General features: G+C 48.1%; 1 protein-coding gene across 3 annotated transcripts in view; it reads right to left on the reverse strand.

Annotated features, from left to right (window-relative positions):
- RBM20 (RNA binding motif protein 20) overlaps positions 1-17,402 on the reverse strand; it is a 198,760-nt gene that overhangs the window by 58,378 nt on the left and 122,980 nt on the right. Inside the window, exon 1 of one of the 3 annotated variants that reach the window (XM_084772577.1) lies at positions 15,151-15,328. The exons of the other annotated variants lie outside the window; for them this stretch is intronic. Coding sequence (XP_084628703.1) covers positions 15,151-15,233 — 83 coding nt within the window. The 5' untranslated portion in view covers positions 15,234-15,328. Of the gene's footprint in view, positions 1-15,150; positions 15,329-17,402 lie in introns of those variants that run through there. 3 annotated transcript variants of the gene reach the window in all.

The raw sequence follows: 17,402 nt of genomic DNA on the forward strand, positions 1-17,402 counted from the left end.
GTTACTTTTCCTCGTTTGTGTAAAAAATAATCAAGCTCATAAATAAATAAATAAATAAATAAATAAATAAATAAATAAATAAATCGAGTCTTGGAGATTTTTGTGTTTGCCCAGCAGCTGTCTTCACACTTGGGTGGCTGTGCTAACTGCCAGGAACAAAATAACGAAGAAGATAATGGCTGTGGCTTATAAGAGCCTGGTGGCTGGGAGATATGGCCACCTTTTTTTTTTTTTTTTTAGAACACACTTTATGTGAGTATAGTGCCTTGGCACCTCAAAATGGAGCCTCTAGTACAAGGCTACTAAGTGGGATTTGCTGCTGAGCGCCGGGTCCAGTCACTCACCACTCCGCCACAGCGTAGGAGTTTCAGTACACTTCTCTCTAAGTCTATGTTGAATGGGTAGAAGCTGAAGACGCGGTTCAGTGGTTAGGGGCGCTGGCTGCTCTTCCGGAGGACAGAGCCTCAATTCCCAGCACCAACATGGCAGCTCACAGTTACATGTAACTCCAGTTCCAGAAGTTTCAGTGACTTCTGGCCTCTGTGATACTGCACAGAGGTGCACACAGACATACATATGTGCAAAACACCCATTCGCAGCACCGCCTATGAGCATCGCCTTGCATGGTAAAGAGGACTTTACAGTGCTGATTAAATAAGGGACCTGAGCTGAGAGAAGATCGCCTTGACATTGCCAAGCTGTGCTCTGTGTGATGAGGATGGAAGTGCGAGAGAGAAGATGGAAACAGGTATCAGAGAGAGAGAGAGAGAGAAGATGGGACACTGATGTCTTTGGAAGTGCGGGAAGAGACCGTGAGCCTAGACAGTATAGGCATCCTCTAGAAATTTGAAAGGGAAAGAGAAAGGACATTCCTAAAGAGCCTGGGCAGGGGCAGGGGCAGGGACAGGGACAGGGGCAGGGGCAGGGGCAGGGGCAGGGGCAGGGGCAGGGGCAGGGGCAGGGGCAGGGGCAGGGGCAGGGGCATCCTTGCTGACACTGTGACTACAGGCCGACTGAGACTGATCTTAGAATCTGACTTCTAAAAGTGTAGGAGAATAAATCTAAGTTGCCATATGTGATCAAGTTGTGGTGATTTCTTGCAGCAGCAGGAGGAAGTGGAAACAGTTTCCCCAGGGCACACAGATACTAAGGGAAGAGTGCTTCTGTGTAGCGAGCTGAGGTGGGCCTGGGGATTACCTGGGTGTTGTGGGCAGGAAGTGATCCTGTTAGGAGCCTACATAGCAAAGACAACCTGATAGGACAGTCCGAGAGCCTGGGAAGCTAAGGTCGCATAAGCACCAAACCAAGGTCCCCAGAGGACTCTCAGAAGTCAGCGTATTTACTCCTTGGAGCAGTGGCAAACAGAAAGCGTAGAGATGCAGTCTTTTAGGAATCATTCAGTCCCTCATCCACACAGAAAAGTTAACTTGTCCCAGCCACATAGTTGGCTGCCGGTAAAACCTCAGTGAAAAATGATGGTCATCTGACTCAGCTTCCCGTGCCTGGGAGAATTTCCTTGGCTTGGGAGAGCATCACTAAGCCCAAGGGCTATCCGCCTCACCCTTGGGTGATTGTGCTCACCCACACTGATTTATTATTCACCCCTTCACTCAGAGGGCACTGAGCACTTTCCACATGCAGCACTTGCAAGGTGCCCACTAAGCTGGGAAAATAAAGGATGCTCTCCCTCCTTCCCTCCCTTTTCCTTTCTTCCTTCCTTCCTTTCTTCCTTCCTTCCTTTCTTCCTTCTTTCCTTTTCTTCTTCTAAAAAGGGCTTCTCTACATAGTCCTGACTGTCCCAGAGCTCATGGTATAGACCAGGCTGGCCTTGAACTCACAGAGATCTGCCTGCCTCTGCCACCATGCCCAGCTAGCTGGTCTTTCTCCCCCATTCTCCAGAGGCAGTAACTCACTACAAGGGTACCCCAGTCTATAAAGTAGGTGGTGCAGGATTCTGTGCACATCTTCTCACCTACACCACGTGCAGCTGTGCTGTTTGTAGCCACGCCCAGCAGATGTGGAGTCCGGGCAGGGTGGGAAAACAACAGCGCAGTGATGTGCACGCTCCTGACCCAGAGTGACAGTGCCTGCTAGATGCCCTGCCTGACTCACTGAAGCAGCTGGCTGTGTAGGCTCTGATTTACCAGGAGGCTTGGGATGGCTCCACTGCCCCCAGCCTGGGGTTGTACCTCTGAGCCATTAATTGCTACAAAGAATCTACAGTGTTAAATTAGAGTTAAAACTCTAGTAGTCTGTTGTTGTTTTAATAATTAAAGTAGTGTTTCCCTGAAGAGTTTTCAAACTAAAATATTACATAAAGGCAAACTAGCTAGCCTTATAATGCTGGACGGCTCGGAGCTGTGGAAGAAAAGCTGCCGCTAGAGGCTTCATTCCAACCTAATGCTCCCGTCAGGAGAGTGTGGCTGTTGCCCTCGCTGATTGTCCCAAGCAAGATGTAATGATATAGCAGCCTTCGGCCAGAAGAAATGGGGTGCACCCAGTTGTAGTGACACATGCCCATAACCTAGGATCAAGGAGGCAGGTGTTGGAGACCACTGAAAGTTTGAGGCTAGCCTGATCTACATAGCTTTTCTACACTAATCAGGGCTACAGAGACCCTGTCCCAAAATGCAAATATGAGAGCAGGGCGTGGATTGGGATGCTGGGAATCTCCATTCTGCCTCAAAGGGAGAATGTCAACGACACACGCGGGACGCTGCTCTGAAATAGTCTTTCGGTCAAAGGGCTGGATTTGCCCTCGGAACGTTGCTCTTTTAGGCCATGTGGATGGGGCATGTGCTGGGAGCTGTGTATAGCTTCCAGGTGTAGAAGCACAAGAGTGGAGAGAGAGAGACTGTCTGAGATCACAGGGAAGGCCATGATGTGCTCTGACGGAGGAAGCTCAAGACAGGACAGGGTCACACTGCACTTTGCAAGGAATTTAACGGATGAAAGAAAAGACTAACTCAAGGCCTTTCCCCTTAAGTCTGAACAAAGACTTTGTTAGCCCAGTAACAAGTGTGGAGATACATCAGTGGTGTGTGGCAGGTATGTGTCCAGGGACCCCGGTTTCCATCTGCCTGTTAGAAAATGTGAGATTAGGGGAGTGTTGCTTAATATTTCAGCCCTTATTATCTGTGACAGAAGTCACAGTGTCTAGGCAGTGTTTCAGGTATGGGTGATCACACCTGACATTGCCCTGGTCACAACGATTGCATGGACACTTGCTGATATTTTGCTGGTGCTGTCAGGACAGAGACTCACCATTATGCCCAGTTGCTAAGCTAGCTGTTAAGCCATCACTTAAGGAGAGGCTGATTAAGAAAAAAGCCAGCCAAGAGGGCAGCGGCAGGGAAATGGGACAAAGGAGGCAATGGCAGATTCCAGGGAGCCCCCTGAGGCCACTCTGCCTGGCTCTACTCTACTCTGCACTCTTTTAGTGATGTTCCTTAGTTTGTTTACCAAAAATAAGAATGTTGGTCTGGAGAGATGGCTCAGCACTTCAGAATGCTTGTTTCTTTTGCAAAGAACTGCAGAGTTCAGTTCCCAGTACCAAAGGCAGGCAGCTCAACACTGCCTGTAACTCTACCACCAGGATCCTATCCCGTCTTCTGGTCTCCATGTGTAAACACCACACACACACACACACACACACACACACACACACACACACACACACGCACACATGTCATACACATATATAAAAATAAAACCACAAGCCATTCATGTTACAGACTGGATGTGGCGACACACCCTGTGACCCCAGAACTTGGATGACTAAGGCAAGTGAATCAGGGCCAAGCTTGGCTACACAGCAAGACCCTACCTCAACAACAGCAATGCTAAAAGAAGGCCACCTGCTTAAATAATCTGCATTTAAAACTCCCTTCTGCCCCTCTGCAAAGCCCTCACCGACTCAGAGCTCTCTAGATCCCACCAATCTCTTCTGTGGAAGGAACCGAGTACGGGACTAGTTGTCAGAGCTAGGAAGTCACTGCAAGGGACCCTGGACAATAACCTGGGTATGAGTATCTACCAGTCAAAGACCTATATCTAGAAGGTTCTGAAAACAGAAAACTCCTCCATTCTGTAGATGAGAGCACAGCATGGTCACAGAGCCAGGGTGAAAATGGGGTTTGGGAGGAGAGGCCCGCCCCCCCAAGGCGGATTGTGGTCTGGGGTTCTCTTCTACAGTGTTGGGGACCCAGTTCTGGTCACACAGATGCTCCCTATGAGCAGCAGAAGCAGAAGCAGCACAGTTCCTGATGACTGCCGATACCTTCGACAAGTAACAGTTTTGCAGCACTGTGAGCTGGCTTTGCCTGAGGCATCTGCTACCCCTTCCTAGGACTCAGATGGGCCCCAAGGGAACTCATGTTGGTTTGGTCCCTGCTGGTGGCACTGTCTGGAGGCAGGCGACTGGATCGCGAGGGTGCTAAGCTCATCAGCTGATTAATTGATCCATTGGCTCAGCTCACAGCTAAGGGGGTTGTTGGGAGGCGGGGTCTGGCTGAAGGAAGGGGTCACTGGGGACATGTCTCTGTTCGAATCTGACTGTTCCCAGCCACCATGAAGGAATAGTTCTGCCTCAGCATGCTGTCACTACCATGATGCTTAGCCTCACCTCAGGCCCCAAAACAACAGCACAAGTCAGCGTGGCTGGAAGTTGCTAAAGCTGCAAACTGAAATAAATCTTTAAACTGTTTTAAACCCTTTATAAACTCTTCCAACTGTTTCCTGGCTCACAGATGAAGACCCTTGCCACCAAGCCTGACTACCTGAGTTTGATCCCTGGGGCCTATGTGATGGGAGAATGTGACAACTCCCGTAAACTGTCTTCTGACCTCCACATGTGTGCCCCATGGCAGATGTACTCCTCCAACAAAGATTACTTAGCTAATTAATTAAAATTTTTCTAAAATATTTTTGTTACAGTGATTTTTAAAAAGTATGTGTAATATATTCTTCTAAGAGGGAAGATCTTCACCAAAGGACTCTTTGTCCTCTGCTCACCGAGGTGGGTGCCTATGTGGTCATGGACTGTCCTGTATGAGTTGAGGCAGGGACCAGGTACCATAGGTCTTAGTCTCAACCTGTCTCTCATCAGCTCTATGACAGTGAGAAAGGAAAACATTTACCTCCCTGCACCTCAGTGTACCTGTTTATGTCATCAGTTAGAGACAGGGTCTCACCATTAGCCCTGCTTGGCTATGGAGACCAGACTACCCCCAAAATTTCAGTGATGCCTTTGCCTTGGCCTCCAAAACAGTGTACCCATTTGTTTAAAAAAAAAAGTTACACTCTTCTCATTTAAGGACCACCACAAAGGTCCAGTGCTGTCTAAGTGCTTTGGAAACTGCCAGGCCCCACATAGTTGTAGCATCCTGCAGATTGTTCTTGGGAAGGACATTTCCTATGTGAACAGGGACACCTTTGTCTTAGGAAAACAGTCCTCTGCACAGGAGTATCACACCTTTGGATACCCTCGTTGCCACTAGGAGTCAGGGTAAAAATGAGTCAACTCACTGGTCCAGTCATCAATGAAGTGCCAATCACACTGACCCGATCACATCACAACTGGGGAGGAGGGGCTTTTCCCAGAAACAGGTTTGAGAGTTGGTACCATCCTGGATAGGAATTCCAGTTTGACCTCTCATAAGCTAGTGTCTCTGGGCCAATACTCAGCTTCTCTAAGGCCCGGGGTCCTCGCCATTAGAAGGAAGAGGGATGTAACCAAGCTGCAGGCTTGATCTAAAAGAGTGGATGGATACTTGAAGAATTTAGCACAGTTCCTACCACACAGCAAGTGACCACTGCTATTATTATTTCTGCCATTGTGTTATCACTGCTAATATTATTCTTATCGTTGTCACCCTCAGTACAGGCAGCACGGGAGCTCTGCCAACAAAGATGAGTCTTCCTTACAGACAGAGAAGGAAGCTAGGAACGTAGAGATGTAAATGTGAAGAGACAGGGAAAAGAAGGCAAGGGGTGGACAACTTCCAGAGAGGAAAGAGCAGGGCAGGGTGGGGCTCAAGCTGCAGAGATAGTGGCAACGGCAGTTGGGTTAACCGAACCAGACAACGTTAGATTTCCTGGGCTCAGCTGAAGCTCCGTGCTGTGACCACTTACAGCTCAACCACAGGCTCCTCCCTACTGATGGCTAGCTAACCAGCAGCCAAGCTAACCAGCAGCCAAGCTAACCAGCAGCCAAGCTAACCAGCAGCCAAGCTAACCAGCAAAGCCAATGCTGTTCACAATAAGACTACAGCTTCTCAAGAACCAGCTCAGGAGTTTAGATCCACACCAAGTTCAACCCAGTCCACTTTTCCAGACTATGTAACAAGTGCGTTTCTCTCTTCTCTCCCTCTCCCTCCTTCCCTCCCTCTCTCCCTCCCCTCCTTCCCCCCCTACATGACTGAGCTAAGATACAAAATACAGTCCAGGTGAGAAGAATGAGGACGGGCAGGAGGGCTCTGTCCACTGTGGACACACTGTTACAGAAGGGCCAAATCCAATTTGCAGCACAGGGTCTCAGGCCTCTGCTGTCTCCTGGAAGCCAAATCGTCTTCTATGTCTTCAGTTTTCAACTCCATAACTCCCTTTGACTGTGCAGATGCAAATTTTAGAAGGGTACAGAGAAGCTCAACACGACCCCCAGGTGAAAACACCATAAAAAGATATGGAACACCCCCTATTTTTCTACAACTCTGTAATTCACAAATTACCGATTATATATTTTAAGGAGCATGAGAAAGCGGAGCCCAAAGGTTCCAAATATAAAGGGAGGCTAGGGGGTGGAAAGGTTAAGTGCACAGTGTTGGGTCAGTGCTGTTGTCTGCAGTGAGTGAAAGGCCACATGTAAGCCGCCGTAAAGCAATGAAATAACCGCACGTTAATCAAAAGGGGAAATTAACTTTGCTGTAGTGGTCTCGGAAATCAGATCCGGCTATGCAGCACAGAGGGAGGTCCCAAAGTGGCAGCTTACAAAGATGCCCATAATGACAACCTGGTGCTGTGCAGGCTGCAAGTTCAAAGTTCTAGCTAAATACCACAGATTTGAAGAGCAAGAAGGAGCTTGGGAGATCATCTTGTGGTCACAACCCACTTGCTTGACAAAGGGAAGAAAGTGAAAAGCAAGGACGTCGATGAAATACTCGAGTCAACCCAGTCCTACGCCGGGATAGCAGAGCCAGGGCCGGAACCCCAGGGCTGCAGTGGTGCTGAGGGTGGGACACAGCCAGTCACCAGCACTAGCCCGCTGCGCACTCTCTTCACAAACAATGGCTCTGCTGGGGCACCACTGGCTGGGCCTCTGTGACTAATTTCAAGATTACCAGGTCAACGTTGCTAACCCGAGTCTGGGCCTTTGCCACAACATTACCATAGGATGATTCATATCGCATGACAGCTCTCCGGCTGACTCACAGCATCGATAATAATCCTGCCTTCTCTCTTCTGTTCTGTGCTTTTTACACACACACACACACACACACACATGCACACATATGCACACATACACATATGATGCGATCCCCAGAAGAACCATATGAGTAGTGAAGTCAAATGTGACTATTTCCAGGATATACTATGAAGGTCAGGAGGGGTGGTGTGCGCTTCTTGTCCCAGCACCCATGAGGCTGAGGCAGGAGGATTGACAGTTTGAGGATAGCCTGGGCTATATAGTAAGACTTTGTCTCTTACAAGAGCAGGAAAGAGATGGTGAACCACTTGAGGTCATCTACGGAAGAAGGGATTTAACTAAAGGCCTGACAACAGTAGGGTCGATATTCTCTCCATGTACAGAGTCACTAAAGGGAGCTTCTAAAACTGTATTTTTTGGCCCTGCCTCCTCCCTACATGGCTTTGATGTCACCCTCCAGCTCTTTAATCTCCTGGACTCCGCACCGTTCTTATCAGGCAGTGTGCAAGTCTCACAAAGGGGGCCTAGTGGTTTTCTAACTGACAGGGGTGGGGACTGTCTGTCCTCTCAGAGCAAGCAGAACTCTGCATGTGCACAGGAGAAATGATAGCGCCACACATGCGGAGAAAGCAGCATACACTCCCCCGTGCCACACAGGACAGACTTCCAAGGGCACGATAGATGTAGTGCTGTCATCTGCACATTCGCAGCTAGCCTGGCATTGCAATGGTTTGGAAGGTTTGGACACGCCTGGGAGCACGGGAGAATTCAGGCCACTGTCACCACTAAGAATAATAGACTAGATTTCCCTTTTCTTTTTCCTTCTCCCACACCCGGTCATTCTCTTTTTTAAGGCTTTCTCTGTTTTGCAGTGTTGGGGACATGTGGATGACATATGTCTGCCACTGAGCTGCAGCCCCAAGTCACTCATCTGCCTTTCTTTTAAAACATGTTTCATTTTATAAAATTATGAACCAGGTGTGGTGGTGCATGCTCTTAACCACAGCACTCAGGAGGCAGAGGCTGAGGCAGGTGGATCTCTGTCAGTTTGAAGCCAGCCTGGCCTATAAAGTAAGTTCCAGGCCAGCAAGTGCTACATAGGGAGAACCTATCTTTAAAAAATAAAAAAAAGTAAAAAATAAAAACTTTTGTTGTTGCTGTTGTTTTGTTTTTTGAAACAAGGTCTCTCGATAGAGTCCTGCCTGTCCTAGAGCTCACTCTGTAAACCAAGCTGGCCTAGAACTCACAGAGATTCTCCTGCCTCTGCCTCCCACGTACTAGGGTTAAAGTGTGTGCTGCCATGACTGGTTTATAATTTAAAATTATTGTATCAGAGAAAGATTTAGTTAATATGCATTTTTGCGGTGAATTTTTAAAATATAAAAGTAAGTTGGGTGGTAGTGGCACATGCCTTTAATACCAGTACTTGAAAGGCAAAGGCAGGTGGATCTCTCTGAGTTCAAGGTCAGCCTGGTCTACATAGCAAGCTCCAGGATAGCCAGGGCTACACAAAGAAACCCTGTCTTGAAAACCCAAAATATGAGTGAGAGAGAGAGAGAGAGAGAGAGAGAGAGAGAGAGAAGCCTAATAAACTCAATGTTGATTCTTCCCCCAAATGAACAAATGATGCTATTATAGTCATTTGTAGTCAGGGAGCTATAGGTGAACAAAGCCAAGCTAGGCCGCACATACCTGTTATCACAGCACGTAAGAGACTGGTCTAAAAGATGGAGCATTTGAGGCCAGCCTGGGCTACATACTGAGCCCCTGTCTAATTTTCCACTACATATTGACATCTGTCTCTTCATGGCTCTGCCCAGTTCAGTCCTACCCTCTTCTCTCCAGAGACAACTACGGGTGGTTTGTATGTCTGTCAGTCTATGCGTGAATCTGTCTACGTATAAAAATATAAACATGAATCTTTTTCTACATTTGTGTAGGACTAGTTTCAACAAGACTGCTCCACAAGCCGGGCAGTGCTGGTGCACGCCTTTAATTCCAGCACTTGGGAGGCAGAGGCAGGAGGATTTCTGTGAGTTCAAGGCCAGCCTGGTCTACAAAGTGAGTCCTGGACAGCCAAGGCTACACAGAGAAACCCTGTCTCAAAAAGCCAAAAAGAAAAAAAAAAGACTGTTTCACAAAACACACACACACACACATTCATACACATGCACACATGCACGCACACATGTACGCACGCACCCATGCATGCATGCACACACGCTCCTAAGTTTCTTTCAGGCAGCCATGCTGGAGTGAAAATTAGTAAGAACTATCAGAAGGCCCCGACCTGGTCCTAAGACCAAGATTTACTCCGCATGGGTCTGTGGGTCAGCCTGCTTCCCTGGGGATCAGGGCTTGTGTTTTTAACGAGGAAGCTGGGTGAAAGGACAGGGCCTCTGAGGTCCCTTCCACCTTTGAAATCCAACAACTGTGAGGTTCAATTTCCTCATCTGTCACACATGGACAGCGATGCCCGCCCTTCCTACTGCTGTACACCCTGCCTAGGGATCAAAGTGCTGTGCAGGCACTCTGTGGCTGTACAACCATCGTAACAATCACTGTCGCTCTCACAAGCTAGCTGCTGCTAGGATCCTGGGAATACTTTGAAAGAAACCATCGTAACGTGTGTGCAAGGCTTGGTCCAGACGACTGTGTTACATATGAAATAATTACATTTTCTTTGCCCCTGTTATCTAGAACAAGCAGCTCCACACAGCGAGCAGTTCCCTTAGCTCTATCAGAAGAATAAGCGAGTTAAATGCCCAAGTGTCTCCTTATATAATCCTCTCCTCCAGGAAGACACATCCAGCCCTTTTGGGGTTTTCAGGGTGAAATCTTGGACCCATGCAGGGCTAGAATTGGTTTCTCTCATGTGCAGTTTTTCACTTGTTTTATGAAGATTAAAATCTAACAGGGTTGACCTCTAGGACTAGGAGACACTTTCCCATCTTCTCACAAACATGAGATACGGTGATCTCGGCTGAGGCACTTTCCTGGAAGGCAGCTGAGACTCCTGAGAAGAAAATGAGCTGCTTGGCTCTATGCTGTAAAGCTCCAGTGCACAGTTCCCTAAGAAGCCAAGATGTCCATGTTTATATATAAATATGAATGAAGTGTCAGGGTTTCTGGGCAATGCTGCTCCAGTGTGCACAGAGGTGTCCATGCTTCTGTGTATTCTAGTCCTCTGCCCGGACCACTGTCACCTGAGAAGCAATGACCACTGTCACCTGAGAAGCAATGACCACTGTCACCTGAGAAGCAATGAGTGCCCACAGACACCTGGTCCAGGCATCCTTCTCTCTTCCTCACCGAGTGTGCTCCAGAAGGCCCTGCCACCCTCTCACACAACTGAGCACTACATCAGTAGTCTGGCTTCCCACTTACCCCACGATCACTTGAAAGCAGACACACCATGACGCACTCCGTGTCACAGTACCTGGTGACAGGAGCACAGAAGGATTAGCATTCTCGCCCATGGACCTACTGTTCCATGTGTGCATGTGGACAACAGGTGTGACTCACGCCCTCAATTTGTTTTTCTAGCTAAATAGCTCATGTGTGTTGATATAACGCTCTGAAAGATGAGTCTCTGAAGAGAATTCGGATTAGAGTCAGTCTTTGAACCCTGTCAAAATTATGTAAATACCACCAACCACATCGAGGATAAAAATCTAAAATATTCAACTAACGGATTTGTTGTCACATTTTTTCCTTTTAACTAAATCTGAAGAAAACGCCACTCAGAGCATTCTGTGATCTGAGGGGATGTATGCGATCTACACGATGTGGAAATGAACTGTGCGCACAGGAAGGGTCCCCGTGGTCTTTGAGCTCTCTTTTCAGCTGTGGGCGCTGCTAGAACTTTCTGTGTGAATGAATTTTGAACCCATTTTAAAGTAAAAGAAAGTCATTAGAGTAATTTGAACGTTCTCAAGCTAGCTGATCTTTTTCTAGAACTACCTAGCCTGGAAACTTTAACTGATGTGCTTAAAGCCGGGGACTAAGTAGGAACCCTGTATGAAACTGAAGGGGGGGGGGGCAGCGTTAGAAAGGGCACTGCTGTGGCACTAAAAACCACTTACTTTTTGTTTTGTTGTTTTGTTTTGTTTTTTGAGGCAGGGTCTCTCTACATAGTACTGGCTGTCCTGGAACTTGCTCTGTATGCCAGGCTGGCCTTGAAATCACAAGAGATGCACCTGCCTCTGCCTCCCAAGGGCTTCGATTCAAGGTGTGCGCCACCCACCACGCCTGCCTGATTACTCTCCATCTTACTGAGTCATTCTCGCTGCTGGAGATCTTGATCACCTACACCATGAGAGGGGCCGATGGGACATTTGATGTCTGTCGTCTGTCTGTCTGTCTTTCTGTCTGTCTGTGCCTCCTGGTTTAGGATGTTCGGTTATTGATGAGGTGAGGAAATGTTAGGATGACCCTGGGACACCGAATGATGTCAGGACAGAGAGATCTTGGGTGCTGGTCCCTATGGTCCTGTTAGTTCTGCAGAGCTTCAGGAAAGAAAAAAACACCTTTTTTTTTTCTGTGTGGCTGTAAAAGGACAAGGGGACATGACAGCAGTGACTCTCAAACTCTGCAGAGACCAAGAGATCTTAGAACCCAGACACTGGCGCTTGGTTCTGTATGCCTGGCTGCTGACTCAGGAGACCTCAGGCGGGCCTGGAAATCAGCATCCCCAGCCCATCCAGGTGATGCTGATGAACACCTGAGGACACCAAGCTGGACTATTTCAAGAAATGCTTTTTAGTCCTAAGAACATGGGGAGGGCTGGGGAAGTCAGTCGCCCGTCTGTCTTTAATGAGCCATTTCCACCTACTATGCACGGAGCACACCTCGAGGGGGTTCTTCCTACAAACTTCAGACATGGCAACGGTAATCTCAGGGGTCACATGCAATTAATCTTCTAAAACCTCCTTTTGTGAGACTCAGTTACGTTGTCGCCTCTGGCTTCTAGGACAAGAACATTCAAGGTTCAGAAAATCTGAAGGGATTCCGTCACATGGCTGCCTCAGCACTGCGGGATCAGTGTTTGCTGCACAGGAGAAAACCAGGGTCCATTTGCCGTGTGCCAAGAGAGCCTTCTCTTCAGGTGAACAGCATAAGTATTATGTATATATTTTAACAAGAGAGACTTCTCTTTAGGCAAACACTGTAAACATTATGTATATATTTTAACAAGAGACCGTTCTTGTTAGGCAAATACCATAAATATTATGTATATATTTTGAAGTCCTAGATGGCCTAATCTGAACAACCAAGCAAACAAACCAGGCAGTGATTGCAGCTCTCAGGTGCCTGAAGCAGGATCATGAATTTGAGGATGGTCGAGGCTAAATGCAGAATTCTAGGCTTAGCCTGAGCTATACAGTGAGGCTTTTCCAAATAATAGTAGTAGTAGTAGTAGTAGTAGTAGTAGTAGTAGTAGTAGTAGTAGTAGTAATTTTTAAATATATAAAAAAATTTAAAAGAGGGTTCTCCTAAAGTTATCACACCTTAAGGTCTGAAACTTCATGGCACTTTTGGAATCACGGAATCTTTAAAGTACTGGCAATTGGGTCTCACCTCCAAAGATGCTTACTACCCCCAGGCCTAGGAGGGGGTTATTCACAGCTGCCAAGGAGCCACCATGAAGCAAAGGCTGAATTAGAAGTTCTCTAAAGACATCTTCCACATTCTAGAATCTTCCAAACTCTCAGCTGCCAACAGGGCACAAGGCAGATTAGAAACAACTGACTCACTCCATGGCTGTCTCTAGGGATGGAGAGTGCAGAGCTCAGCGCTACAGGCTGCTCATTTTGAGGTGCAGGGTGAGTGGCAGGAACACGGCTTAATTCCTTTACATCCTTAGACTCAGTGGAAACCTAAGGTTGGAACCCAAGTAATAAGGCCTGTAACTATTTACTGAGAAAGTATGTTTCCCAAAGTAAACGGGGCAATTGTGGTGCCTTACACACACACACACACACACACACACACACACACACACACACACCAGGTGCCTTCCAAGGCTCAGAATATTAAACTTGGGTCACTTCTGGTAACAGCATCTCTCTTTTTAGACAGAGCCAAGGCCCTGTGAAAGTTACCATGGAGTGCAGATACAAAGCAAAGTGGGGAGATGGCTCAGCAGTTAAGAACATCGGTTGTTCTTCCAGAGAACCAGAGAACCCGAGTTCAATTCCCAGTATTCACATGACTCCCCACAACTATCTGTTACCCCAGTTTCCGTGGATCCAATCTCTCAGAAATTCAGGCAAAATACCAGTGTACATAAAATGAACAAAGCCAAGTAGCAAGGGTAGAGGAACAGGCCCATCTCTGTTACATTTGTACGCGTCAGTCACAATGTTTTCTCAGAACAGTGCAAACTAAACCTGTGGTTTAAGATCCAAGCAGACTGAAGCCCTGCCTTGGCTGCGCCCATCCAGGGTAAACCAGAAGGCTGGTTTTTCCCGTGAAGCTGCCTCCAGCTCTCTGCTTTCCACCCCAGGCATTGCTAATTAGGAGCAGCCCATGCTTGACATGTACACAGCCGTCTATGGCGAAATTGATTATTATATTACTACGGAAAGTAAGGAAGTCATTTCGTTTAAAATATCAGATTCCACAAAACCATACACAACAGCTGTTGGTGTGTGCATGGGGGTGGGGGGAGGGGGGCATTTACGGGGGTGGGAGGGGCGAGTGTGTGAAAATACCAGCTTTCTGATATCTTTGCAAAAAGTGGGGTGGGAGTAAAAAGGTGGAAGGAGAAAACCTGATTCTAATGCGTTTAAGACAGAAACAAATAGTGAAGCTAAATTTTTTTTTCAAGTTTTAAAAAATAAACCATGCTACAAGATACGTTTGTTCATGCTGTTTTATGAGTGTGGCTTGCTGTTGCCCACTTTGAAGCGGTCAGTGCTCCTCCACTGGGGTGTTGAATCTACTTTTAACTACATCAGTTAAAAAATCCGGTTGAGTCACGGCTGGTTGTGCTGGAGCCTAACAGATCATCACATCCACGTCCAAATACGTCCTGGAGCCTCATGCCGGCGTTCAAGCGCCTACCTGTCTATTTGGAGACTTTTAATACAATTTTGCTTAAAAATTTTAACCCTCCTTCAGGGTTGCTAAAATTTCTATTAGGGCCAACTTCAGGGGTGCTTAAAAACAACTGTTAAGACGAGTGCCTCTTGGCGAAATTTCCCCCTCGCTTCTAACTGTTACCATGGCACTCCCCGCCCGGGTCAGAATGGGTCTAAGTCTGCACTCACATCCCTCGAACATTTTAAACACCGGAATGTTCATATCCCGTCGCTGGAAAACGCCACCCATAAGCCCCAGGCTCCTCGACCTGATGAGATTCTCCAGCGTTCCTAGGGTTTCGGGGTTCTGAACGCGGCCGCTTTCGGTCTCTCAGATTTGATGAGAACGCAATCTGATTCCTGTAGCTACATCTAGACTTACTGACATCAGGATTGCTGATTTCACTGGGATCATGAGGTGCTGTTTTAGGTCACATGTTAAACTGCCCTTGGGAATAATTTATTAAAATTCTTCTTAACCAGGCAGGGTGGAGATAGCAACAAATCGCATACTCATGCACAAACGCTTAGCGCCAACAACATGGTCCGAAGCGCCGCCTGCACTAGAAGATAAAACGAAACCCGTTGCGGTCTCCCTCGGGTTGGGGGGGGGGGGGGTAAAGTGATGTCATGCGACCTTACCTTTCAGAAACCGACCAGGACACCTGGCATGAAGGGCTGACCTGCGGCCACCGAAGCTGGCAGTAATTTTGGGTGTCGCACATGTACCTCCCTAGAAAATCCCAACAACATTCTACCAGCTCTCTGCGTGCCAATCACGGCAAGCCTCCACCCCGCGTAAACTCTCGGGAGTCTGGGCAGGGGCAGCAGAGGGGCGGGTGGGACAGGAGCAAGCGAACCAGCGAAAGAGAAAGAGCGTCCCAGGCACTGCCTACCGTCCGCAAGGAGAGTCACATGCCGCCGAGAGCCATTCCTACCGCATTACACACGCGGAGTGTAAACGGCAAACAATATGAGGCTATGTTTATGCCACATGTTCTCAGCCTCTTCACATATCAACACCCAGGCCAGCTGTATGCAGAGGTCTCCTGAGACTGCGTCTGAAGGAGCGGTCTCAGGCTAATCCTGCCCTGCATTTTTTAAAGAAAATTCCAAAGCTTCCTGGCCTGGTTCACATGCCACTTTTCTCTTACTGTTGGTTACTGTTGCGGTCTGTGACGGTTTGTTTCCTTCTCTTTCACTGCTTTTTCTATTCTATTCTAGATCCGCAGATGACAACTCGGCCCTAAAGCTGCTCACGAGCACCTGCGCTGTCTGGACCTTCCTGCTAAGGTCTGCAGGACCGGATATGGTGAGCCTACTTCCAGTAGGGACTAGGGACTCAATGACTTGCAGCAGGAAAAATGGATTCTTCGCTCAGCAGTGGTGGTAGGTGATGGTGCTGTGGCAGAGACCAGGGGAACCCAAGTATAAACCGTGCGCTCAGGCTGAGGTCTCTGAACCCTCCTTGCAGAAGGCACAACCCACCAGTCAAAGCCCCTGAAACCGGTCCTTGGGAAGACCCTACACTCCACTCGGAGGACGGCTTAGTTACGTGTAAACCTGCTATTCTTTCCAGGAACCACTCACTCTTGCCAATTTTAATTTCTCTTTCAAAAATCTCACATTTAAGCCACAAACCAAATTATACCTCCGAGTGACTTGTGAAATTAAAACCTAGGGCAATGCCAGGTAAGATCAGGCAGTCACTCCAGTTGGTCTTGTGCTCAGACGTGGGGTCCCGCATCCATTGTAATCCCCCTCCCAAAGTGGGCAGCAGAATTTTAGATCCAAATCTCCCAAAGAGCTTACACATGATGGGTGTTGACTGAGCTCTCCTCATCTCCTTAGACCCTTGGGGGTGGGAGCGTGATGAAGATAGCTTTCCATCTTTGCCACCCCTGGGGTGTCGACAACATGGGCTCACCCTGCTGCCAGGGATGGGTAGAATCTACCCGATGATACTTCTGAGGCTCACAAAACGAAGCAGAAGCCAGCCTCGTGCATCTGCACAGCTTGTATCCAGCTGTACGCCAGAGCCCCTCCCCCAAGCCAGGCCCTTCCACCCTTGCAGTGCCCACTGCCCACCCTTGAGCTTCAAGGGTAGCCTGGGGACACCTCTTTCTAATTTAGTCACAGTTCATGGGCTACCCCAGGCTGGCTTGGCTCTCAAACGCTAACTCTGGCCCAGATACCTAAGGATGCCAGTCATAGGTCCTGACCTATGAGATCTGGCCAGGTCTCTGAGCCTCTGCTCGGGACTCGGGTCCCTCTCTGACTTAGCATGAGACTCAGCACCAGTGATCTCACATTTCACCCGTCCCCAACTTCCTTGGTAGAAGGTTTTCACTGAAAAGCACTTCACACCGCCCGCTGTCTCCCTGGGCAGGGAGCAACAAGCGGCTCTGCCTACCATCTGCATTAGGAAGAGTTTTCAGGAGAATGTCCCTGGAACCAGCTAAGCACGGGGAAGGGAAAGAAGGACTCCACCCACTCCCGGACCATGTTACAAGGTTCATCCTGCGCCAGCGTTGTGCGTATTGCTACAGTGAGTGCTACATTGTGATACACTGAATGCAACCTTGACTACCAAGGGCTGCCCTGATCAGTGTCCTGGCCTGTGAGCCCTAGAGGAAAAGTCCACACTTTGAACAGGCCTTTCTTTCTAATTGTATAGTCCTGCCTCATAACCAGAGACTAAGATAGGCCAGGTAGCGTCACAAACTGAAACTCAGGCAGTGTAATGTTGAATAACAGCCCTGTGCCGTGCACAGTAAGAGGAGAGAATGACAGGAACCATGGAATGCGGTGTGCACTGCCGTTATGCTATCTATTTCACATATTCCCTTCGTTTTCACAGGTCTTAAAAAAACTACGGCAGATCTCTGTGAGTT

Source organism: Acomys minous (assembly GCF_964271855.1).
Source record: "Acomys minous genome assembly, chromosome: 2".
NCBI lineage: Eukaryota > Metazoa > Chordata > Mammalia > Rodentia > Muridae > Acomys > Acomys minous.